General features: G+C 56.3%; 1 protein-coding gene across 3 annotated transcripts in view; it reads right to left on the bottom strand.

Annotated features, from left to right (window-relative positions):
- Positions 1 to 26,360, bottom strand: part of ITPK1 (inositol-tetrakisphosphate 1-kinase) — a 164,169-nt gene that overhangs the window by 6,769 nt on the left and 131,040 nt on the right. For all 3 annotated transcript variants that reach the window (XM_015459328.3, XM_024981788.2, NM_001192489.3), the window contains 5 exons: positions 15,226 to 15,324; positions 14,847 to 14,887; positions 10,909 to 11,074; positions 5,309 to 5,376; positions 167 to 329 (listed from right to left, as the gene is read on the bottom strand). In XM_015459328.3, coding sequence (XP_015314814.1) covers positions 167 to 329; positions 5,309 to 5,376; positions 10,909 to 11,074; positions 14,847 to 14,887; positions 15,226 to 15,324 — 537 coding nt within the window. The remainder of the gene's footprint in view (positions 1 to 166; positions 330 to 5,308; positions 5,377 to 10,908; positions 11,075 to 14,846; positions 14,888 to 15,225; positions 15,325 to 26,360) is intronic.

Raw genomic sequence — 26,360 nt, forward strand, 5'->3', positions numbered from 1 at the left:
GCTGTAAACCCACTGGCAGGTGGGCGAAGGCTTAGCGGGCGCTGCTCTGACCCCAGGCACCAGACAGTGAGGGATGGGGTCGGTCAGGCCGGCTCTCCTGCCCCACCACCCACCCACGGCCACCAGTCTCCAGGCGAGTGAAGGCAGCCCCCGCCCCACCGCTCACCGGGGAAGGCGTTGATGTCGATGACGGCATGCTGCCCCGTCTGGTTGTTGATGATGATGTCGATCCCAAAGAGAGACACGCCCAGCGCCTGCCGCAGGGCCCGCGACAGCTCCCGGATGACCTCGTCGCTTGGCCGCTCGAACACACCCTCGATCTTGTCCAGCTGCCAACACACATACACCACACACACACACACGGAGTCAGACCTCGGGCAGGGAGACGTGACACTACCCCATAGAGACCCCCACTGCGGTGCCTCGAGGTTGAGTCTTATTTCCAGGCAAGAGGCAGGACAGACCCACTAGAATCAGCCTAAGGATGGCCATTTCCAAGTCCTGCCATGGGCTGGGCAGGCACTGGGGCGGGTATGGCATCTGTGACCCCTAGTCCTCATGCCCACCGGGTAGGCGAGCATCATTACCAGCATTTTACACAGAGAGGAGCTGACGCTCAGGGTCAGGGCTGATTCACGGCCACACAGCTTAGGGTTGCATTTGGACCCAGGTATTTAGCCTGTAAAAGCCGTGGGCTTCCCAGGTGGCACTAGTGGTAAAGAACCCGCCTGCCAGTGTAGGAGACAGGAGAGACACGTGTTCGATCCCTGGGTCGGGAAGATCCCCTGGAAGAGGGCATGGTAACCAACTCCAGTATTCTTGCCTGGAGAATCCCCATGGACAGAGGAGCCTGGCAGGCTATGGTTCATGGGGTTGCAAAGAGTCAGACACAGCTGAAGTGACTTGGCACACACTCATTGAGCCTGTAAAAGACAAGGTTCTTAGCAGGAAGGAAGGAGACGGAGAGTCTGCTGTGACCCCAGGAAGACTCTGTGGTTCAGGACACCTAAGAGCTGCACCTTGAAGAGGGGAACACTGCAGTGGCTGGGCCAAGGGACCCAGACGAGAGCACAGTGGAAGCAGAGGTGCGAGGCAACCATCCACGGAAGATTGCTGGGAACGGCTGGAGAAGTCAGGGAGGACATGGGCAGTGGGGGAAGTTTTTGTTAGCATCAGAGCACTGGCCCATCATTGGCAGAGCCTCAAGGCTGTGAGGCGGTGGGTTCCACGGACCAGCCTTCATTTACTAGCTGGTACTGGATGGGGGGAGGTTTGGACACAGGGCTCCTGGGTGGGACTCGTCATTCTCCCCTTCCAGACAAGTTGCTAACCTTGGTGTTTCCACTCTAACTCCCCATGCTCAGCAAGCTTCCCCAGAGTCTACTCGGCCACTTCTGCCCAGCTCCTGGGTCTGAGCTCAGCTTTTGGCGACACAGGGCTGGGGGGCTGGCTCCAGGACCCTACCGTGACACCGCTCACATTCTGCTCTAATCACAGCTGGCCTGGGACAGGCAAGTCTTCATGGGCTCAAGCTTGGCCCCTGGAAGGGAGCAGCACATCACCCTAGGAAGGACTGAGGCAGATGGCTCTGGATTTGAATCCGGACTGTGACTTCCTAGCTCTGTGGTCTTAGAGAGAAGTACTTGGCCTCTCTGCACCTCAGTCTGCTCATCTGCCAATCAGGGCCATCGAGGCCTCCACCCCAGACAGCTGGGAGGAGTCACAAGGTCGTTTAAGCAGTGGGGACAGCACAGGTCTGGCTGCAGGAGCTGCCTCATCTGCATTTAAGCCACAGATGGCAGCATGTCACCCCTAAGTCAGCCAGAATAGGGCTCATACATGGTACTCAGTAGATACCAGAGTCCTAAGGCTGCTGGGATGGGGTCAGATGGGAAGCACAGGAGCTGATCCACCAGAAATAAAAAAAAGAAGCTGGGTCAAAAAGTTAAATGGAGAATTATCACGTGGCCCAGCAGTTCCACCCCAGATGTGTAATTTGTATGCCAATATTCACAGCTACATTATTCACAACAGGCAAAAGGCAGAAACAACCCGAATGTCCATCAACAGATGACTGGATAAACAGAATGGGTTACCCAGACTGTTCTGCCACCCTTTGCTACAATGTGGAGGAACCTTGAAAATATTAGGCCAGGTGAAAAAAGCCAGATGCAATAGGTCACCTACTGTATGATCCCCTTAAAATGAAAAGTCCAGAAGAGGTAAATCCATGGAGACGAAAAGCAGATTAGTGGTTGTCAGGGGCCAGGAGGAGGCGGGGATGAGGAGGGATGCTCAGTGGGTACGGGGTTCTCTTTTGGGTGATGAAAATGCCTGAAATGAAAATGGTCTCTGGAACTAGGCAGAGGTGGTGGTTGTACAACACTGTGAATGTACTTAATACCGCTGAATTGTCCATGCTAAAACAAGGAATCAGAGAGAACTTTCCTGGCGGTCCAGTGGTTAAGACTCCATGCTCCCAATTTCAGGGGGCCCAGGTTTGATCCCTTGTCAGGGAACTAGATCCCACATGCTGCAATGAAGATCTGATGCGGCCAAGTAAATAAATATTAAAAAAACCCACAAACAATTGTATGTTATATGACTTTCACCTGGATTTAAAAAAAAAGAAGTGAGGCTGGGTCAGCCAGGCAGGGACAGAGCCTGGGCAGCACCCACGGGACACGTGGCCCTCACCCCTGGCACAGGAAGCCGAGTGGCTGATGGGGAGCTTCCAGACATGCGCAGGGCAGGGAGCCCACCTCTGGGCACTGCGATGCTCTACCATGAGAGAGGTCTGCTCCAGCTCTGCAGGCAGGGCCCCCCTGCCCATGGCCCCGGTGCCTTGGTGTCCCACCCTGGGGAGCCACGTTCAAGGCGGCAGCATCAGCCTGGCTGTGATGGACACTTGCCCGCTTGGCACCTGCTGAGCCCACCCCATGCCTGCCTCCCGCTCACGCTCAGCAGTGTGGGCTCAGCAGCTCGGCCACTGGTCCTGGGGATGCCCAGCACTGCCCAGTCTCAGCCACGTGCCCTGAGCTGTAATGGGCCCTCTTGGGCCCTGCCAGGTCCTGCTTTCTCGCCTCGGTAAATGCAATACTAAAAACACTGCCGCCGAGGGACTGTGGTGAGGATCCACAAAGCTCCCAAGTCAGGCCCGCGGCGCAGGCCCGGCGGCTAGGAGACCCATGGCTGCCGCTCCATCACAAAAGCCTCGTGACCCGCTGTTTATAAAAGCCGTTCTCAGCTCAGCGAAGGGACCTCAGACATCCTTCTGCAGCCCTCTGCCTGTCTGCAACGAGGAGGCGACGGAGGTGCTGAGGTGAACCCCTGGGCCCCCGTCACCCACACTGACTGAGCCTGACATGGTGTGGGGCGCTTTCATCCAGGGACTCCCTGAGTCCCAGGAACATTCTAGGGGCAGGGTGGGGAAACTGAGGCTCAGAGAGACGACTCGACTCTCCACACAGCTGGAAGGCTGTGGAGCTTCTGACTCCACGCTGTTTCATTCAGTGTCACACTCAACTGGTGCCTGGTACTGGTGTGGGGGCCACCCTCAGGGGCGTCCGGCCAGGGAGGGAGGCAGGGCTCCCTGCACCTGCACGAGGCCACGAAGGGGGCTGGAGGGACCCCAGCGGGCGGGAGGATGCTAAAGGCTCGTCTGGACACCCATACCTGGGGATGCACGTGTCTGGGCAGGAGGGCCCGCCATCCCGAATGGAAAAGAGACAGCCGACTGCATTTCCCTTTCCTCGTTTATGTGTTACCAGCCCTGGAGGACCCCTGCACAGCAGTCACGAGCTGAGGGGAAGGGAGAGATGACAGCAGGCCTGGGAGGTGGAGAGAAGGCCTTGCGATGTCTCCAGGCCGACCTTTCCCACGTTGCAGATGGAGACACGGGCTGAGTCACAGGTGGGTGATAACCTCGGAAGGCGACTTTGCTTCCAGCCCTCATGGTGACCCTCTGGCCTCTGTTAACAGCCCAGTGGTGACGAGGGCCGCACTGTGCCGGGGGGGCAGCAGGGACAGCTTCTCCATAAGGCTGTGGAATGCTGACCCCCTCTGAGAGTCACTGGCCGAACAAGGTCTGGGAGCCTCGCAGGGAGGACGCCCTGAGGTTTCTGAGCTTTCATGAGACCAGAACATTCTCTCGCACAGAACACCTATCTCAATCTTACAATGTGCACACCAGGCGCCGAGGGGTTCTCTTTAGAATCTGGTTGTTCTCCAAGCGTCCCTGAGCACAGAACTTGTTCCCGGGTTATATCTATCAACATCCCGAGGGAGGCTGGTGCTCACTCCAGGTCCCTGCTGTGCCTGTGCTCCGGTGAACCCTCGGCACACAGCCGGCTCCTCAAAGGAACCAGGAACAAATGAGAAATGGGACCGGCGGCCTGGGTCAGGGACAGTGGGTCATGGGCAACACAGGCCCTAGCCTGGAACGGAGGGGAATGAGGCCCAGAGGCAGGGGTCCGCTGTGGAGGGGACATGGGCAAACCCTCCCAGAACGGCCAGGAGGGCCGTGGCGTATGGGAGCTAGAGACCAGGCAGAGGGCTCGGTTCAGAGGCAGTGGCGGCAGAGGCCACCGGCTCTGGGGACATGGAGGAACAGCAGGGCATGGCGCAGTGTTGATTTCTAACGGCTCGACAAGTGCCAGGGAGGTAAGAAACCCTGAATTCCTGCAAGACCCAGCTTTGAAATCAGACTAATCTGGGGTCAGCTCTCATCTCTGTCCCTGCATGAGGAGCCCTATGGGTTTAGACAAGTTATTTAACCTGGTTGAGCGTAGCTCTCCCCTCGGGAAAGCAGGGACGTCTGTCCACCCCTGCAAGGCTGTTTCGGGCCAGAGGATGGAGCCTGATGCCCAGCGCCATTGACTGAACAGCAGCCCCGAGCCCACTCCCCACCGTGAGCCACCCTGGCAGCTGCAGAAGTACACAGCAGGAGCTCAACAAGCACTTACTGGACTCATACGGACAAGGAAAGAACAAAGGAAAACTGAGGTGCTGCTGTCTCTTGCCTCTTTTCTTTTTATCAGGAAAAAGCAGCTTAGAAAGCAGGTCTTCAAATTCCTCACAATTGGGGGATTTCCTCACGTGGGAGAAGTTAGACAACTTCCATCTGAGTGACTGAGTGGCGAGCGGGCATGGCTGTGATGGCTGTTGCCACGGAGGCGCAAAGCAAGCAAGGAAGAGGGGCGTCTCTGGAACCCCCCGGGGTCCCCGGCCTGGAGGAGAAGGTCCTGCCACCCTGCCCCGCTGGAGAGCCAACGTCACCCCACCCCCAGGCTCGGCGGGAAGGACATACCGCAGTCAGGACCGACGAGGACTCTGGCTTCGACACGTTGTGGCTGTTGAAGAAGATGGACTCGCGGTCTGAAAAGCAAAGACGGGAAGGAGCCAGAGTTAGAAGCTCGAGGCAGACAGCGACTCCACCACCTGACACCAGGGGGCAGCACCACCCCGGCCACAGGCCGTGATGCCTTAGGGCTCAGGGTCCAGCAGCAGCCACCCGGGCCCCCTCCCACCCCGAAGAGACAGGACACCACGGAGCGACACACGCCGAGTCAGGGCTCCTGTTTCCACTTTTCTTCCCATATAAAAATGAATGGCTTGATAAGCCCACCTCCCCTCCACTCTCATCTTACAGTACCATACCTGGTTTTCCCTGATACCTAGGCCCCCTCCCCAGAGTGTGTCCAGCGTATCTTACGGACATGGCGCCAGAAAGGGGGGCTGAGTGAGAAAGGGGAAATGCTGCATATGGGAACATCAAAGGCCCAGAGTAAAGAGGTCGACTGATGCCACTTAATCCAGCATCCCCAACCCCTCCTGGTTCTGCCCATGGAATGCCTTTTCAGGCACATTTAGGCTGCCACGGGGCACATGAATGTTTAAAACACAAAAGCTTCTGCTGTTTCCCAGTTATTTAGGGGAAAAAATAGGAAATCAGAACTTGGGCTTTTGTAGGATCCATCCAATAAAGCATAGAGAATAATTTCTGCCTGGCTTTGGAAATGGGCACAGCCTCCTGAAGTACCCTCCACATGTTCCTGCACCATCTCTCCCAGCTCCCACTGCCCCTGGAGCCCCCTCAGTCCCATGGAGAGGCAGATTAATAATCTCAATCCCAAGATTATTAGAGTGATGAGCAGTAGGTTTGTTCATTCATGCCCTGCAGAGTAAAGGCACGTCAGTTGGTCAGAAACATGCTCTCCAGCACTTGGAAGTGTGCAAATGCACGGATCACAAAACCAGGAGCCTCAGGGTTGAGAGCTCTGGTGAAGACCATCATCACACTAGGACCCCACCCCACCTCACCCCGAGAAGGACACAGGCCACAAGTCCCCACGTGGCCCCGGCAGCCTCTGCTTTGGTCCTTCTGGGTGAGGCGTTGTGGGTCCCGTTCCCCCAGGACACATTGCTCAGCCCTGAGACCCAGGACAGGAACGGCTCCACTGGGCGCCGCTGTGTGCCGGGGGGCTGAACTGCGGGGGCACCTGCTCTGGCTGCCAACGCCCCCCCGCCAGCTCCAGGGTTACAGCGCCGCAACAATCATGCATGAGGAAGTGATTCGGGCGGAGGCCAAGCAGGCAGGCGCTGAGATGTACCTGGCATCTTTCCCGCTAGCGGGGCACGCAGGCCCCTTGCCGCCCCGGTGTGCCCGACAGTCCTCCTACCGCTCCGACCAGAGCCAGTCCAGACGGGGGGCACGAGAGACGGTCCTGGGGAGGAGCCTGGGGAAAATAAACACCCTGCAGGACTTGCGCCAAGCAGCCCACTGACCTCTACTCTTGAGCGCCGACAAGCAAGAAGACTGATACTTTGGGGGTAGCAAGCCCCATGGGCCAGAGGTCAGAGCAGGGCTTGAGCAGTTGGGGTGGGCCTTCCAGACTCTGCAGGTACTGCCCACCTTCTCAGCCTGTAGCCCAGCCTAGCCCCGCTGAGCTCAGGGCACCTCCCACCCACCCAGTGGGACCCAAGGGCAATGGCCAGAGTAGCAGAGTAGGCCTGGGGAGAGAAAGGCCCCCCAGAACAAGTGGACACAGCCAGTTCAGGGAGGCTTGGAAGCCACAGAGAACAACGTGGATGCTTGGCTATGGAAGGAAGGGAAAGAACTGGGTGCTCAGAGGGGTGTACCCAGCGCCCACTGAACTGGACAGACCACGTCACCCGGCAGCTTCTTGGGGCAAGATCCAAAGCGTGGACCATTTCAAAGGGGACTTGTTTCTCCTCCTGGCTAACTCTGACCTGGGGGCTCCAGCCAGAGGACTGTTCAGCAGGGCGATGGGAGCTGCCCTTGGCTCAGAACCCTCCCCACATGCAGCTTGAGCAGGCCCAGGTGGAGAGGGAGCAGCTTCTAGCCATTTGGTGATCCAGGAAGATTGTGGAAGCCGAGATAGGTCAGGCAGGATTGCAGCATCCCCTGGCACCAGCTTCTTGGGCAGCTTCAAGATCCCCTGCTGATAAACCTGGCCGGGCCCTTGCACCTTGATCACAGGAGCACCCTGCACGGGGGGAGCTCGTCCCTTCTCTGTTCCCGGGCTAGTCCTGCGACACATGGAGCCCAGTGAAGAACCACCATGAATGCCCACAGGAGAAGGGAGACAATAAGAGGAATATGGGTTTTTGTGCCCAATTTACAGATGAGGAAAACAGGTTCAAAAGAGGAAGAGTAGGGCACACGTTTAGCCCCCAAATATCCCTGCGACTCCGTGGTGCAGCTGTGAGCTGCGGCCACAGCTTCTTAGCTTCATCTGCTTCATCTTCACATGTCTCCTTGGGGCAGGGGCGGGCAGCGTGTCACGGGGCTACAGACAGTGGTCCACGTCTCCTCCCAGACCTCTGGCCCTGGCTGCCCTGCTTGAGTGGCCCCCTCATCCAGCGGTGTCCCAGGACCCCCCGCTTCCTCCGGGGCCCCTCATCTGTGCACAGTTCATCCTTTCACGACTTCTTCCCCGTGGAGTTTCTCCCACTAGAATCTGGGCAGGACACCTGGCTGACTATCCAGTCCCCTGCTGGATCCTAGCTCCGGCACAGGGCTGGGCACGTGGAAGGTTCAAGGAGATACAGCCTCTGTTACACCTGCAGGGCTCTTGATGGTGAGATCACCAGATCTGGCCCCGCCAGCTGCGACTATAAATAGAGGTTTATTGGAACGCAGCCCCGCCCATTCACTTACAAGTTGTCTACAGGGACTCTGCAACATTAGTGATGACAGAGCTAGAAATACTTCTTCTGGACTTTTCCAGCACAAAAGCCTGCTGATCCCTGCCCTACGTGGTCATTGGTATCATTCCTTTATGTACAAACCCCTACGGGAAAAAAGGCCCAGGATGCAGAGACAACAGGGGAAAGAAAAGGAAAAGTTTCTCCCACTGTGCTGGGGGGCGGGGACAGAGGCAGGGGGAGGCGTCACAGAGAAACACGGCCAGGGGTTGGCACAGGCCAGCTTCAACCCTCTCCATAAAAACGTGACATCGGTTCCAGCCAAGGCAGCTGCAAGACTCTGGCTGTTAAGACACACCTGACTTCAGAGGTGCTGACAGATGCGAACCAAAAGGCCACCTGAAAACCGAAAGAACACAGCAGCTGTGGAGGGAGAGGTGGTGTCCTCATAATCACCGCAGGTCAAAAGAATCCCACTCAAGGAGCCCCAACCTCCCTGCGTGGACGGGGAGCCTGGAGGGCCTGCCATGCAGGACAGCAGGGACCAGAGAGATGGGAGGGGGCTGGAAACAGCCAGAGGCTCAAAGCCCCCTGCTCAACTGGTCCAGCTTAAAGGGCCACTCTCACTCTGTGATTTTCATCTGTTAAGAGCACACGTGTGCAAAGGACAAACCCCAGGCCAGCTGGATGGCCTGATGCCCTGAAGACGGTGGCCACAGAATCAGCTTTGGGGATGGAGGGATAGATACACAGAAAGTCACTCAGCTTCCCTGAGCATAATAAACACTCCTCCATTAGCCCTGTGTTTCTCCACTGATCTGGTCCCGGTCAACACATTTGGGCTTTCCCGGGGGCTCAGCGGTAAAGAACCAGCCTGCAATGCAGAAGTCACAGGAGACACAGGTTCGATCCCTGGGTCGGGAAGATTCCCTGGAGAGGGAAATGGCAACCCACTACAGTATTCTTGCCTGGGAAATCCCATGGATGGAGAAGCCTGGCTACAGTCCATAGGGTTGCAAAGAGTTGCATGCGACTGAGCACGCAGCCTGCATATTACGGTAAACTGGCAACCCAGAATGGCCACAAGAAGACACAGATGTGGAGCCCTCATCCTGAGACAGGACTCAGAATCCACACCCTGCTACTGGCGGTTCTCAGACAGAAACTAGCCAGCCCTTAGCAACCAGGGGAAAGGAGGGGACAATTATTGTGTGGAAAGGAAGGAAACCAGGTGGTATGTTTCTTTAAGAGATGGAGTGATTTAGGGTAAAATAAGAAGAAAGGAAAACAATTGCATAAGGTAAACTTATTCTTCCCTTAATATATTTGCTGTAGATTTAAACACATTCTTAAAAACCAGGAAACAATATAAAGAGGATTAAAAAATATTGGCCTTATCCTGCCCACAACTGCTAAGAATGTTTCTTGTTAATATACAGTCACATATAGAAAGACCCTTCCCGACATTGGTCCCCCACCCCCAGTCATTCCATCACCCCAGTGGGTGGAAGTAGGGACTGGTATGTGGAGGCCCTAAAAGCCCCGCCTGGCAGGGAGAGCCGCCTGCACTCAGAAGGTCAGGGGAGAGAGACACACGCTTCCAAAGTGTCTGCTCTCTGGGTTGTGTTAACGGGAAGAATGGCTGAGAGAGGACGGGAACAGCTGGACTTGGTCCAAGAGGAGTGGCTTGCAGCCACGAGGAGCGGACGGTGAGAGGCAGTCCCGGGCAGAGGGATTTTAGACGGACACATCTGTCTGCTCAGCAGCCCGGCACCGCGCCTGCTGACGGCGGGTTTCCCGCGCAGAGAGAAGCACACAGCAAGTGAGAGCAAATCAGGCCAGGGTGACCCACGTCCTCCGTCCAGGGGATCACCATGCTTACTCCAGAGATGCTGCCCCTGTTCCAAAGGTTCCTAGAACTGGCCTCGAGGAAGCCTCCAGAACCACTGGAGCAGTCTCTTGAGCGGCCACAATACCACCAAATCCTTAAGTGTCAGTTTTTGTGATAGCCCAGGGTCACCTGGAGCTGGTGAGCAGCTGAAGAAAAGCTGAGGGCCTGGAGCCCCTCGGCCTCCCGAGAGGACACCCTCAGATGGGGCAGCTCCCCGCAAAGGCCACCACTGTGTGACAGCTCAGGGACACTTGGGGCCATCATTCACTGGTCCCCAATATGCTCACCAATATGGTCCTCACCCCTGTGTCCACTCCTGACCCGCCCGGGGCCCCACAGCTGGCAAGTCCTGTGCCCCCAGCATAACTCTTAACAGAGCTCGCGCCCACCTCAGGGGCTGCAGAGGCAGCAGGTGACTCAGTGTTTCCCAGTTGGAGAAAGGAGACACGGTAAAGCAGCCAGTGCTCTGGCCCTCAAAACACCAGGGGCCCCTCCCTTCCTGGCTGCCCTGAAGAGCCCAGTCCAGCGTGTTCTTGGTGAGCCTCCTTATCACGAGGGGCCCCGGGAAGCGGCCTGGGTGCAGAAAGCTTTCAAGTTCTTCCCCGAGCTTAAGGTAGCTGAGGCGCATGGAGCCCCTTCGACGGACCTGGCTGGGACAGGGGTTTCCCACTCATGCTCCAAGACCTCTTCACCTACTGGACACAACTCTGCCAACCTTCAGATCACTTCTCCTCCCTCCAGAAATAACCCGGGGCAACCAGGGTCAGTGCCATAGGACAGGCGGCTGGTGCCGTGTCCCAGCCGCGCTCCTGAGCGCAGGGATCCCGGACAGTGTGAGGCCCGCTTACCTGACGTGCCCGCGGAGAAGTTCTTCAGCGAGGGCCGCTGGACCACGGTGTAGGACTCGCCAACCACAAACACCTTGTACAGGACAGCATTGTGGTTGATGAAATTCTGGACCACGCAGGGCGGCTGGATGGCGCTCAGGCCCTCCTGGTTGAACACGATGGCCATCTGGGGAGACAGGGGGCCAAGGGCTTGGTCAGAGTCTACCGCCTCCTCGGCCTTATCACCGTCCAGAGCATCACCACCAAGGGCCATCCCAGCCTGGTGGCACGAGGCCTCCCCAGGAAGAGTCTCAAGCCAGAGTGAGTGGGATGGGCTTCGAGCAGAACACCTGGGCATCCATCCACTCCTGCTGTGGGGGATTTGGAAATCCTGCATCGTCAGGCCTGCCATGTAAGGTTGAGCTGGCTGTGCACTGCACAATCCCACTACTCACAATGTATCCATGGAACGGGCCCCCCGGGCTGTGTACTACTCACCCCTCTACAAAGACTTTGGCGGTGGGAGATGGGGCACCGAGGGGGTGGGGGCAAGAAGCGGAGGACAAGGGATCAGGGGTTGGGAGGCCTTGGGTTCAGGCCTGTACAATGACAACGGCTGCCTCTTGAGAACTCATGACATGCCTGGCCCGGCTATGATCACCTTACCTGAGTCACCGGGTGTCATCCTCACATCCTGCCCCGAGGTGGGCACGGGCATCATGCCCCTTTTACAGATGAGGAAACTGAGGCCCTGAGGCACTTAGAGGCTGCTGGCAAGTGACAGAGCCCAGGAAGGGATGGGGTCCAGCAGCCCCCAGCCCCGCACACGATGCACACGAGTGCTTAAGGAATGGGAACATTCCACTCCCGGGTCCTGACTCCTCTGGGCACAAAGGCCTCCAACAGGAGGATCTGGCAGGGGACAGAGGTCAAGGTGGGTGGGGGTCGGGGGGGTGACTGGACAAAACCTCCCTGTGTTGGGCTGAGGCTGGGTCTGCCCAGGGTCCACCAGAGCCAGCAGCCAGTGCTGGGGCCACGATGAATGTTTCACCCAGTCCTTGGGGCCACAGCAAGGAGCCACCAGCTGCCCAGGGCTACTGCCCAGGGAGGGGATAACAGGGCTGAATAGCTGGCTGCCCACACTAGCTGTTGCCTCTCAACGAACCTTCACAGAGCACCACCCCAACGTGCCTGGCACCCAGCTGGGTGGGGCAGAGGTAGAGATCCAGGCCAGATGGGGAAACACAATGTATGCCTGTATATACCACAGGGAAACAAGTGTGTGTGTGTGTGTGTGTGTGTGTGTGTGTGTGTGTGTGCACACACACACCACAGTGAACAGCTCCTTAGCCTGCTGATGAAAGTAAGAGAGCCAGACATGAGTTCAAGTCCCATACCTGGCACTTGCTGCATAAGCCCTGTTTAAGCTCCATTTTCATCACCTGTAAAATAGCATCAGGAGCCACCATGGGGTAGCTTTGGGGGTCCTCTGAGCTTTCGGCTCAATTTTTTTTTTTAAGGAGGAGTGGTATTTCACTGTGGAACAAACTCAAGCGCTTACACCAAAACAAGAAATCAAATCATGAACATAAAATAAAAACAGAGCGTCCTGATTTTGGTTGACTGAGCTGGGAACTGAGCGATCAGAAGCAGGGCTCGGCAGGCTGGGGTCCAGGTGAGGACCCCAATCGGAAAGCCCCCTTTCCTGTGTAAAGCTAAACATGAGCATAGAGGTGTCCTCTGTCTTCACTGCACTCAACATCCCCAGGCACCCCTGAGGTGGGATGGAGCCTGGCCCCCCCTGGGCTCATGCCATGGAGGGCGCCCCACCAGAGGGGGCAGTCCTCTGATGCTACCAGCCTCCCAGGAGGCAGGTGGCCTGGAGCACAGAAGCCCCCCTGGGAACCTGCAACACTCCAGACCCCAATCTTGGAGCTCTGTTCTTGATGCCCACCCAGCAGAGGAACCCCCACCCCGCCCCAGAAATAGCACACAGTGGGTTGGGGAGCCCCAGGGATGGGGAAAGGGGAGAAGGGGCCACGGCACACATGTGTACATCTACAAGCCAGACCCGCAGAGCTGGACTGGGGTGAAACACCTTAAGTCAAGCTGACCCCATGGAGTCAAGACTCTCCTGGAGGAAGTAGGTCCCCTCAACCCAGAACCCCTGCCCCTTCTGCCATGACCTAGCAGGCTGCAGGGCAACTGGCCACACCTTTTCAGTCACTTCAGTCACGTGCGACTCTTTTGGACTGTAGCCTGCCAGGCTCCTCTGCCCATGGGATTTTTCAGGCAAGAATACTGGAGTGGGCTGCCATTTCCTCCTCCAGGAGATCTTCCCTAAGCAGGGATCGAACTCCTGTCTCCTGCATGGCAGGCAGATTCTTTACTACTGAGCCACCTGGGAAGCCGCTACAACGTATCAAGTACTCCCTGGCCCGGAGCCCACCGCAGCACAGCAGCAGGGGCAACTCCCTTACCCATCACATCGCCAGTTACAAGGGCAGGACAGAAACTCAGAGAGGCTGGGTCATCTGCCCAAAGTCACACAGCTGGCAGTGCACACAGCCAGACCTGGTCCCCGGCGGGAGGGACTCTAAAGCTGTTGTGTCAACAGCAGAAGCAGTTCCCTCCCAGCAGGCTGACCTGCTCTGCGTTTGAATGGTCTACTCACACTAATGACTGCAATTGCCCTTCTGTCCTGAAAAACCCCAAGGCACTGACCAACAGAGGAATTGTTCGGCGGTGTAACGGGTCAGGTGGAAGGTTGGGGGTCCGGTGCTGGCGAGGGGACTGTGGGTTCCAGGGCCATGGTCTGGCTGCTCTGAAGCCTTCCTGTCCCCCCACCCCCGGGTCTGGCCCAGGAGCAGGTCCCAGGCACGGAGCCCAGGCAGGCCCAGACAGGGAGGCTCCACGAGGGCTCCAGACCTCAGGAGACAGCCGACCTCAGGCGCAGGCGGGGATTTCCTGCCCCCACCTTCCTGCCCACAAGCAAAGGGACCCCTCGGCTTCGTCACAGCATACAGCACACCACGCGGACGCGTCTGTTTAGAGACGTTTCCCCATAGATACACGCCAGGGACAAAGACACTACCTAAATCTACAGGGCGCCGCTGCCGGGTTTGTCCATGTTTCGTCATAAGGTCATGGGGGAGCATTTCTGATGGTGGGGCTGCCCAGGACAGGCTCTCCCATAGGGCCTATCAGGAGGATCAAACCTCTACTGCCCAGGGCGTCCTCCTACACGCCTCACAAAGGGGTCCCCAGGCTGGGCTGTGCCCCTGGAGGCAACGTCCCAGTCGTGATTCCCCAAGACGGTGAAAGACACAGCCGAGACCCTGCTTGGCCACCAGCTCCTCTTCCCCCAGAAGGCCTCCTCCGCCCGGCCTCCCACACCACACCCGCTGGCGCTCTCTGCCTCCGGGACCCCGTCTTCTCCCCTGGGGCAGGACTCTCATCTCAAGCATCTTTCCCTCAGCACCCAAGGTGAACGGCCACTGGGTGAGTAGAAGAATGAACGTGCCGGGGGGGATCGCGTGCACAGCAGGTCGGGTGCCCCTTCCTCCTCACACCCCCTTCCCCAATTCAGCAGGACCTGCAGACTTGGGGGCAGTGACGGGATCTTTTCGGGGGTGGGGGGCAGGCCTGTGTCCGGCCCAGAGCAGGAAGTGACCGACACTGACGCGCCAGAGGAAGGTCAGATGGTGGTGTGGCTCGCATGGGCTCAAAGGGGGCAGGCACGCCCATCCCAGCCTTGGGGACAGGAGAGGACCAAGGTGCAGGTGGAGTCGGGGTACTGGGCCTCCAGCAGGTGCGGTGGGATCCAGCAGCAGGGCTGTCAGGCTCCCAGAGAGACTCTGTGAGCTAAAAGGAGCAGGGTGGAGCGGGGAAGGCAGGGGCAGAGAAGCCAGGAGGCTGGAGAGGGACGAGGCTATCAAGTCGTCAGCTCCTCCACTCACCTCGTGAGAGTTGGTGCCATGAGCCACTCTGGTTTTGCAAACTGTGGGTGGGGGAAAGAAAAACAGGAGTTAGCAAGGTTACTCACCTACAAAGCCCAGCCTGGCAGATACGGAGAGAAACTCTCAAAACCTCCTGCGGTCCCTGGGGTGGGGAGGGGGCTAGTGGGGAGCTGAGGAGACAGGCTGACTCCACCAGGGCCAGCGTCTGCCCTCAGGGGCGCTAGATGGTCACCACCAGGCCAGGCCCTTACCACCCAGGGACCCAGGTAGATGGTCACCACCAGGCCAGGCCCTTACCACCCAGGGACCCAGGGACCGGGGCCGTGCCCTCCACAGGCGGCCAAGGCCTCCCTTCACCCCCAGGAGTTCAGGTGCTCACTGAATGGGAAGGCCAGGCCATTCTCCTCCAGGAGTCTCATGGTGTCATCCCCGCACAGGCTCGTGAGCTCCATGAAGGGTGGCGAGCAGATCCTGTCATCTGGGGACAGAGGAGAAGCCCGCGTCAGCACTGCCTGCTCCACGGGGCCCCTCAGCACCGCTGCCCGCCCCATCCAGCAGCCCACACCCCGAAGTCACCCGTGGGCGTGCAGACACACACGCGCACACGTGCCCCGGGAACGAGGGCACAGTCATTAACTACTGTCAACAGCATTCCCGTAAGGATGAGACCGACACGTGATAACAGCAAAGCCTGAAGATCAAAGCAAAGTGAAAACCAGACTGACTCAACCCCGCCTCTTCAGCCCGCACTTGGGCTTGTGAGCACGCACGCACAGCGCTTGACAATAGGATGCTGTTTTGTGACTCGAATTTGCACTCCATCAACTATGAACACTTTCCGGGGGCAGTGAAGACGCCCCTCCATACGCGGTACTGGCTTAATGATCATCCGAGGATGACGCCAGCCCTTCAGCTCTTAGCCTGAGGCCCGCACTGCTGAAGGCTTTGCATACATCACGTCTGAAGTCTGCAAATAATCCTATGGGGGTGGGGGCGGAGGAGACGCTGAGGCGGGGGAGGGATTAAAGAGGGGCTCGCTGTCACACAGGGACCCCTCTCCTGGAGCCTCTCGTGCCTAACAGAGGGGCTTCTGCCACCGCCGTCACATGGATGGGCCACAGACAAGCACACACTCCCGACCTCCGCCGGCTGCCAGACTCCAGCCCCGCCCAGCCCCCACCCAGATCCCCCGCCTCTGCTTTCGCAACTCCTCAGGCTCAGGGGGCTGCCCACCTTCTCTGCACACACACCCAGTGGGTTCCTGGCATGTTCAGTTTTCTGGAAAGCTCTGGAAGCTGGGTGTGCTCTGCTTGTCAGGACGATCCTAGAGCCAGGCACCAAGTGAAGGCAGGAAAAACCATCCGTGGGGAAATAAAGTGCATTCTGAATCTCTCTGTGGATTGCTAAACTGCACCACTGGCTTGTTATTACTACTTTGTCTACCTCCATCCCCAATCAGGGCACCAGCTCCTCAGGAGGTAAGACCACCCTGTATTTCTGGGCACAGGGGCCGGGAAAGGCTGAGCGTTAGTGGGATGGGGGGTGACCCCCACACACACACACCCACAAACTTGGAAACCAAACCAAAAGCAAACAATAAAGCAGCTTGTCTCCAACAGCTTCTAGCTACTTGGCTGGCCAGGAGGTCAGTACATTAAAACATTAAAACCAAGGTAAGATCCAGCTTCACATATCTCATAAAAAGCAAGTGCCAAGAATTACACAGGGTATATTAAAAGTGCTTTCATTTCCCTCCTTGCCCCCCACCAGCAAAGTCCAAAGTCCAAACAGGCGCAGAGTGATGGCAGATTCTGGGGTGGGCAGAGTTTCTCGGGGACCCAGGGGAGGGAGGAGCCCTGGCAGACAGCTAGGCGGGCCCTCTGCTTGGAGCACTCACAGACAAAGGCTGAAACAGAGGCAGTCCTTGCCCAAGGTCACTGGACAGTCACCTCCAGGGTAGGACAAGGAGCCGGGCTCACATGGCAGGTCAGGAAGAGAGAAGCCAGGAAAATCAGAGCATCGAGGGAGGGAGAGGGTGGGGTGTCCTGGCTCTCAGCTCTAAGCCATTATCTAAATGGGGCCCCGTTTCTGCATCCCCTGCCCAGAGTCAGAGCCAGGGTGGAAACACTGGTGAGGGGCTAGCAGGCCAGGGAGGGAGGCAGTGATCTCTGCAAAGGCTCCCTGCTGTATACCCTCCAGCCAGGCCCTAACGGGGTGTGAGACTCCAGGCCAAACAAACTAAAGGATGTGGCAGCAGGTCGGCTTGAGGCAGCACCCACCTGGTCTGGCAGGGGACCCATCCTGGCCCCAGCCCTCCCACGGGAAGGCTCAGAGATCCCTGGAGGCAAACAGACGGCCTCCTGTTAAGAGCTTCCAGACTTTTTGGAGCAGGTGAATCTTTTACCACTTGTTGTTTAGTCACTAAGTCATGTATAACTCTGCAACCCCATGGACTACAGCACGCCAGGCTTTCCTGTCCATCACCATCTCCCAGAGCTTGCTCAAACTCATGTCCATTGAGTCAGGGATGCCATCTAACCATCTCATCCTCTCTCGCCCCCTTCTCCTCTTGCCCTCAATCTTTCCCAGCATCAGGATCTTTTCCAATGAATCAGCTTGTTGCATCAGGTGGCCAAAGTATTGGAGCTTCAGCATCAGTCCTTCCAATGAACAGTCAGTGCTGACTTCCTTTAGAATGGACTAGTTTGATCTCCTTACTGTCCAAAGGACTCTCAAGAGTCTTCTCCAGCACCACAGTTCAAAAGCATCAATTCTTCAGCACTCAGCCTCCTTTATGGTCCAAATTTCACATCCATACATGACTACTGGAAAAACCATAGCTTTGACAATACGGACCTTTGTCGGCAAAGTGATGTCTTTGCCGACTTCTGCTTTTTAGTACATTGTCTAGGCTTTTATTATAGATTCGCCTTCAATGCCCTCCCCACCCCAGGCCATCAAAACTTTCCACCTAATGTCATGGCTAACAGCCAACAGTCAAGAAACCCCACTTGTTAACGTGCCAAACACTGTTCCATGTAGTCTGCAAAACAATCATTTACCTTCATGAGAGCCCATAAGGAGGTGCTGTCACTCCCATTTTACAGATACGGGAAATGAGGCACAGAGGGGTGAAGTTCCCTGTCCAGGGTCACACAGTGAGTAAGGGGTACGGTTGGGGGCTCACCCCCGGGCAGCTGGATCCCAAGTTCAGGCTACTGACCACGGCCTCCCTAGCAGAAAAGTGCCTGCTCCTATTAACAGAATAAAAGGACAAAACTCACACAATCCTATCAAGAGATGTAGCAAAAGCATTTCAGCTAAAACTATAAAACACTTGGAAGAACACACAGGTGTAGGTCTTTATGACCCTGGATTAGACATGGTTTCTTAGACACCAGAACCACAAGCAACCAAAGTAAAAATAGACATATTTGACGTCAAAATTTAAAACTTCTGTGCTTCGAAGGACATTATCAAGAAAAGACAACCCAAAGAATGGCGGAAAATATTTGCAAATCATGTATCTGGCAAGAGTCTAGTATCCAAAATACATGAAAAACTATTAACAACCAAACAATAAAAAAGACCAGTGACCCAAGTTAAAAATGGGCCAAGGGCCCAAAATGGACAGTTCTCAAAATAAAGACACAGAAATGGCCAGTAAATACAGGGAGGAATGCTCAACATCATGAGGCATCAGAGAAATGAAGATTAAAACCACACGTGTGAGGCTGGCTACAACCCAGTAAGACAGACAGGAAAAAGTGTCCTGACACTGGCTGGTGGGGACGTGAAATGGTCCAGCTGCTCTGAGAAATGCTCTGGCGGTTCTTCACACAGAACTAGGTCCACAGCAGTCCACACCTAGGTGTTTCCAAGAGGACGGAAACACACGTCCACACAAAAGCCTGTCCAGGAATATTCACAGCAGTGTTATTCGTAACAGCCAGAAAGTGGCGGCAACCCAAGTGTCCATCCACTGATGAGCTGGTGGACATGAGGCGACATAGCCACACAATGGAATATTATTCAGACCTAAAAAGGAATGAAGTTCTCATGCATGCTGCAACATAGATGAACCTTGAAAACATCATGCTGAGTTGAAGGAAGCCAGTTGGAAAAGCCACAGAATACATGACTTCATTTATCTGAAATGTCCCGAACAGGCAGCTCCATTGAGACAGAAAGGAGACGGGCGGCTGCCAAGGCCTGGGGGGCAGGTGGAATGGGGAGTGACTGCAGGCGGGTCCATTTCTTTTTGGAGCGATGAAAATGTTCTGGGATTAGATAGTTGTGATGGTTGCACAACTTTCTGAATATATTCAAAACTACTGAACTGTATCTACACTTTAAAAAGGTGGATTTTATGGTACGTGAATTATACCAATTGAAAAAAAAAAGGAAAAAACCCCAGCAGCAGCAGCTGAGATCCATCAGGCGCAAACACTTGACCTGTGCAGGAAACTGGGCTGAAGAAATGCTTTAGGTACAGTGTCTCCTTCAGTTCTCCAGCAAACCTGCAGAGTCCTGTCCCCCACCATCGACCCTGCTGAGTCCCGGGTGAATCAGAGGAGGACGAGGGCAGCATTTCTCCAGAGATGTTTGGGGTCCAGATGAAATGCAGAGAGGAGACATTCCTAATGAACGGGCCACAGCAAGCATTAGACCAGACACCCCCACCTTTCTGGAATCTCAGGCTCTGGTGTCAGAGGTGGTAGCAGGACCCAGCAGAGAAGACAAAGGACTGAGTCATCAGGACAGGGGGCCATGCACAGTGTCGCATTCTTCTTCCTTTATCCTAACTTGAAGCTGGCTGACCACACCCTGAGCAGCAGGCATGACCAGCTGCTGACCCCACGCCCTCTCCAGGGTGGGCCCAGGACTGGAGACCATCCAGGTCCCACTGCCTGAAAGCCCCACGGTTCAAGCTCGGTCACCCTCTGACGGGTCAGGCTTGAGGGAAGGCAGTCCTGAGCCCCACAGGGCAGAGGCTGGAAGGGACCCGTGTCCCTCGCTGGGCTGCTGGCTGCTCCACACCCGGGGCTTGTCCCACCTCTAGACTCACGGACCGTAGACCATGATGATTGTAGCTTGACCCAATTTCTGGCAGCTTGTAGCTAAAACCATCCCGCGACGCCTGTGAGATTGCAATAATTAGAAACTACAACTGTTCCTATTTTGGTTTCCAACCACCAGTCACCAACGACAACAACAAAAAAAAACGTGTTGCATCCTAGGAGCCCAAGATGCAGCAGTAAAGGAACATGAGCCACGCTGCTTCATGGAGCCCACGCTCCAGGTGCAGGGACCAGGCCACAGCCAGATGGAGGAGTAAAACAGACAGCCCAATGGGGCTGGAGGGTGACCTGGGGATCGCGAGGGGGTGCCTGTGGAGGTGGGGTGTGCCCAGGAAGTGCCTTGCGGAGCCCAGACATGGGAAGATGAGCAGGCAGGCCAGATATCTGGGGCACGCGTACTCCCGGCAGACAGAACGGCCGCTGCAAAGGCCCTGCTTGAGGACACGGTGCCCCCTGGGCACACACACTGACCCAGCCTTGGAGAGGAGGATGGTGACATCCGTCTAGCCTGTGGACTCAGAGGTCACCTGAGTGGGAGAGCTGAGGAAGGAGACGAGCCCTGCAGCAGTTGAGCCAGCATCTTGGTGGCACGGGACACGTTGGCTCCATCCCATGTGAGGGTCGGTGACAGCAGCGGTCCCTGCAGCTGTCCCCCCACTCCCCAGGAAAATCCCAACAGTGCCAGCAGCTCTTCTCCCCCAAATAGCATAAAGACTCTTCCTATCAGTCAGCACTGGGAGCCCAGGAGGCTATTTCTGGTTCCCTGAAAAAGGCTACTTATTTATCTGTCATCGTATTTCTGGATGGGAGTTGGAAAGGAAGCTTTTTTTAGTTAGGTGGTGGGTTGTGTTCTGTTAAGAGCTGAAGCAGCAGCCCCTGGGAACCTGAAACACCCCCCTCTTCCCTGTCCGCCACCCTCATCAGAGAGTGTGAAATCAGAGGTCCTGGGAGATGGCAAATCCCATCATGTCCAGAAAGGGAAAGAGAAGAGTTCAAGGTCACGCACAAGTCATGGGCAGGCCCAGGATGAGAACCCAGGTGTCCGAGTCACATCCTCACCTTGTCCATTGTGCCAGGTGGCCACGTGTCCCAGGCCACTGGGGGCAGATGCTACAGAACCAGCAAGAGGAGCAAAGACAATGATGAACAGGTGCCACAAGAGGACAACCGGGGGAGGCGGAGATGGCACTTTGAAGGTGCAGCTCTGAAGCCTGGCTTTGAATCTGGGGTAAACTGGCTGTAACTTTTGGCGAATGACCAAACAGTGCTGGGCCTCGCTCTTCTCATCTGTAAAATGGGAACAAGGCCTCCCTAGAGGGTTGTTGGGAGGCCTGGCACATAACAGCAGTGGTGATTTCTCTTACTACGCTGAGCAAGGCCAGCTGGGCGGCCGACAGGAAAGCAGGCAGGTTCTAAATCGTAACTAGTGGCCCACGTCCAGTTTCTGGGGATGACAGAAACTCCCCCTCCATGGCTTCCTGGCTGTGTCCAGCATGGTGCTGGCACCAGGCTGTGAAGGAAGCTTTGGCGGGGCTCCGGCAGGGCAGGGCCTGGGGACAGCTGTGACAGGACTCTGCCTCAGTTCATTTCTTCCAGATGACACTCGAGAGAAACAAAGCCTGGGGGCAGGGACGGTCCCCGAGGACACACAAAGGCTGGAATCCTCTGACACAAAAGGTGGGACCCTAGAGAACGACGCCCACGAGTGAGGGCTGTGCTGAGACAAGAGGAGCTGAAGACAGGCCAGGGAAAGAGCCCGTGGGGCCTGGAGCTGGCTGCGTGGGCCTGGGCAGCAGGGAGGACCCGCCTGGCACGTGTCGGGAGAGCAGTCACTACATTCAAGGGCTCTGTTTCCCTCTCTCTAGAATGCTGGTTCCATGAGGGCAGGGACCGGTGCATTTTTTCACCCCTGTGGGCCCAGCGCCTAGAACACTGCAGGCACACAGTAGGCGCTCAGCAGGGGCTTGCTGAGTGAACGGACTGACCCTCAACAGCGCCCTGTGCACAAGGCCGGCTCCTCGGGCATCTCAGCCACATCTGGTCGGATGCAGAGTCCGTGGTTGACGTGCCTGGGCGCCGCTGACCCACATTCCGGGCCAGCCTGCCGGCATCCGGCCCTCTGGCCGCTGCCGGGCCCTCACGCTCCGCTCCCCCGAGGCTCGCCCTGCCCCACCCCGCCCCCAGTCTGTTCCATCTGAAAACACACAGCCCTCACAGCTGACCCCGCTCAGTCTGGCCACTGGCTTCTCCGGAGGACTTTCGCCTGCAGAAGCACTTTGTTTATCTGCTTTGCTACAACCGTGACTGGACTTTCCTTTTTAATTGTTTTCCACTGAACGCTCCTGCCACCAGTATTTTCCCGTGAGTCTGCATTTCCTGGTCATCCAACTGTCAATGTTTCCCCTCAGGTCAGACATTTATGTTTGTGCCAATTTTCCTCCACCATAGACAGGGCTGATCATCTCTCATGCATGATAAGGCTTGGGGCTTGTGACAAATCATTTTCTGCGGTCACGTGCCCAGGAGCTGGGGGTCCGGGGCCCCTTGGAATCAGCATTTCTGTCTCTTGCCACAGACCCATGCTGCTCCTCAGAGGGACCATGGGCGAGTTTCCTGGGGAGCCAGCAATGAGGGGTCTTGATCATGCTTTTCCAGCCCTGGGCAGCCCCGTTTTCAGAAACCTGGGCAGAACTTTCATGAGGGAGGGTGACAGATGACGTAGTGAGTGGTCCTACCCCCAACACAGGTCACTCTGGGGCCTACCGGCCCCGTGGCAGAGGGAACGAGGCACAGAGACCCAGGCTGCTGGGGGAAGCCCCGGGCAAGGCCCATGCATGACCCAGGGAGCAAAAGCCCAGAGACCTGCATGCAAGTTCCAGCAGCTCTCCCCTGAGCCTGGGCAAGACCCAACCTTTCGGGTTTTGGGTTCCTGATCAGTAGTAGACTGACGGTCATGATTAATCACTCCTGTCTACTTCCTGAAGTTGCAAGGAAGAGGAAAAAGCACTGCGGAATCTTTACCCACTAAAGAAGCCAGCTCCTGCACTTTCCTGCTGGTCTAGTTGTTAAGAATCCGCCTGCCAGTGCAGGGGACACAGGTTCAATCCCTGGTCTGGGAAGATTCCACATGCCGAGGGGCAACTAAGCCTAACACACTGATTTCACAGGCCCCTGGATCCTCTGCACACACCGGGCCCTCAGCCCTGCAAGCACCTTCTAGCCCCTTCTCAGCATGAGAAGCTCTGGCTTGTCCTCCAAGCCTTGGGTCAGGCCACCTCCCTCCTCTAAGCATCACCTTCCCCACACCTGGTAGGAGCCCTTCCCCCCGCCCCCCAGTGGGCTCACCAGGCCCCTGTGTGCCTGGGGTTTGAATCTTGGCTCCAACTCGTATCAGCTGCACGATCCCAGCCAAGTAACTTTACTTCTGCCTCAGCTTCCTCACTGAAAAGAGAACAAGAGCAATAGTATCTACTGGTGACTCAGTGGTAAAGAATATGCTTTCAATGTAGAAGATGTGGGTTTGATCCCTGGGTTGGGAAGAACCCCTGGAGAAGAAAATGGCAACCCACTCCAGTATTCTCACCTAGGAAATCTCATGGACAGAGGAGCCTGGTGGGCTACAGTTCATAGGGTTGCAAGAGTCAGACATGACTTAGTAACTAAACAACAACAGATTTAAATGATGAAATCGTTCCTTAACACAGTTTCCTCTGGGAGGAGCAGTCCCACCCCAAGGGTCTGGGAAGCAATATCGGCCTCAGCTGTATCGCCCAACACAACCCATCCCAGGATCAAGGTTGGATGATCCCCTGGGACAGACAGAACAAAATCAGTGGCCCAGCGCTGGGGTTTCTTCCTAGCTGCTGGGGTTTGTTAACCAAGGAACCCCCTTCTTGACACTCTCACCTCTGAACCATCTTCTCCCCACTGTGGCTGCTCTAACCACACACTGCTGGATTCCTGGTGTTCTGCCCACCTCACCTACCGAGCCCGCCACCAAGCCTGCACTGCGCACAGTGGCTGGATCCTGGATTGTCTTCTTAAAGTTTCCACCTATATACTGAGGCAGCCCTCGGCTCAATAATCATCCAAGTCAGATGTGAGTGAAGGTTCGAAGCCTTTCCAGGTCCCTGCAACCTGTTCCTGTTACAGGCTGCATTGCATGTGTGCATGCTCAGTCACTTCAGTCTGTCTGACTCCTTGCAACCCCAGGAGTCTGACTGTAGCCCCCCAGGCTCCTCTGTCCATGGGATTCTCCAGGCAAGAATACTGGAGTGGGTTGCCGGGGGATCCTCCCGACCCAGGGATCAAACTCGCATTTCCTGTGTTGCACGCGGATTCTTTCCCACTGAGCCACCTGGGAAGCCCATGGGCTGCACTGTGTCCCCCTAAATTCACATGCTGAAGGCCTGACTCTCAGATCTCAGGACATGCCTCTTATTTGCAGACAGGACCTTCCAAGAGGTGATTAAATGAAAACGAGGTCATACAGGTGACTAATGTCCTTGAGAAGGGGAGACAGGACATAGATGGAAGACTATGAGAAGACAAGGGAGGAGACAGGCACCTACAAGTCAAGGAGAGAGGCCTTGGAGGAAACCAGCCCTGCCAGCACCTTGATCTTAGACTCCAGCCTCCAGAACTGTGAGAAAATTAACTTCTCTAATTTAAGCCGCCCAGTCCGTGGTGCTCTGTTGAAGTAGCCCTGGCAATTACACTTCCCGCCTCCTCTCAGAAGGCAGAACCAAGTTCACTCCCAGCCAAGCAGAGTGGTCTCCCTGTCATCCCCCGGCACAACCCTGGGACTCCTCTCTCCCCCACCAGCTGGCAACAACCTACCCAGCCAGCATCGCCCAACCCCTTGAGAACAAGATGTCTCATCACAATGACGCCTCCCAACAGATACCCCCAGCATCTTCTACCCACAGTCCTGCCTGTTCCACCATCATCTCTCTCCTGCATTGCTACCTTGTTCAGTTGCTCATCTCTGGTACCCTACTAAATGCCCACATGTTTGGGTTCTGACTCTGCAACCAGATGGTATATTCCTTGGGACCTGGCCTGACCTCTAGCCCAGTGCTACTCAGAGGAGGCAGCCCTCAGAAAAAACTCTCTGACAAGTACACATGTGTGAGATGAACTGAAGATGGAATAAAAGTGAGCTGAGCCTGGAAACGAAAGGAGAAGGGGAGCACGGAGGAGCACAACTGACTGGCACAGGGTAAGAAAGGTGGCAGTGGCCTGCAACTCCTCAACTGGCCGCCATGTGGCACTGTCGGCCTGGCACAGCCCTGGTGACCATGGCCACGGGACTTGCGGGCTGGGCCTGGCCTGCCAACCTGCAGACTCCAGTCTTCATGACTCATCCAGTGCCAGATTGTCCAAAGTCACCTTCAGCCTGCCGTTATACTGTTAGAGGGCAGGAGCCCCGTGCTCTCGAATCCTACATGGCATAAGACGCTCTCTGTACACTCTGGGAGAACCAAGTTTCAGCCTGACAGCAGCTCTGAAAACATCTGGATGGTTTTTTTGGCCTACAGCGATGGCAGCCGCCCAGTAATTCAGGACAGTCAGGTGAGGGCTGGGAAAGCACCGCAGGCCCGAGCCAGGAGGAGGCAGTCAGGAAGGGCAGGGATGACAGGCCCACGGACGAGAGGAGATAGATGTGAGAACTGGTCTCTCTGATGTGGAGCCAGGCCTGGGCATCAAGAGGGCACTGCCTGTCCTGACCTTGATTCTCCTGCTCCCGCTGTCCACTTATAATGTCCTATCCACTGGCCTGGCCAGGAAGGGCTTCAGTGTCCAGTCACTGCACCCCACATGCCTCCCCCAGGCGGGGCTCCATCCTCACCTTGCTCTCTTCAGGAGGCCTGCTTCCTGGCATGACCCCCAAGACCCTCCTCAGTTCAGTTCAGTTCAGTCGCTCAGTCGTGTCCGACTCTTTGCAACCCCATGAATCGCAGCACGCCAGGCCTCCCTGTCCATCACCAACTTCCGGAGTTCACTCAGACTCACGTCCATCGAGTCAGTGATGCCATCCAGCCATCTCATCCTCTGTCGTCCCCTTCTCCTCCTGCCCTCAATCCCTCCCAGCATCAGAGTCTTTTCCAATGAGTCAACTCTTACACTCAGGAACCATTCCCTGCTCTGACACAGCACGTCTGTCCCCTAGCACCTACTTCCAGTTCACTCTGCATTCCCTTTACCGAAGGTGACTCAGCTCTGCCTGTAGCCCAAGGGCCCCTGGAGGCACAGGGGCCTGGATTTGAGTGGGGATTTGTGTCAGGCTTCAAAAGGCTGGAAATACCTGGACGATGGTGACATCATCACGCCTCTTCAGACCCATCCATAGCCCCAGGTGAGATGAGACTGAAATAATACGTTTTAAGACAGTAAAGTTCCAGCTGCGTGCCCTGGGGATATGGGGACTGGG

The sequence above is a fragment of the Bos taurus genome, chromosome 21 (genome assembly GCF_002263795.3).
Source record: "Bos taurus isolate L1 Dominette 01449 registration number 42190680 breed Hereford chromosome 21, ARS-UCD2.0, whole genome shotgun sequence".
Lineage (NCBI taxonomy): Eukaryota > Metazoa > Chordata > Mammalia > Artiodactyla > Bovidae > Bos > Bos taurus.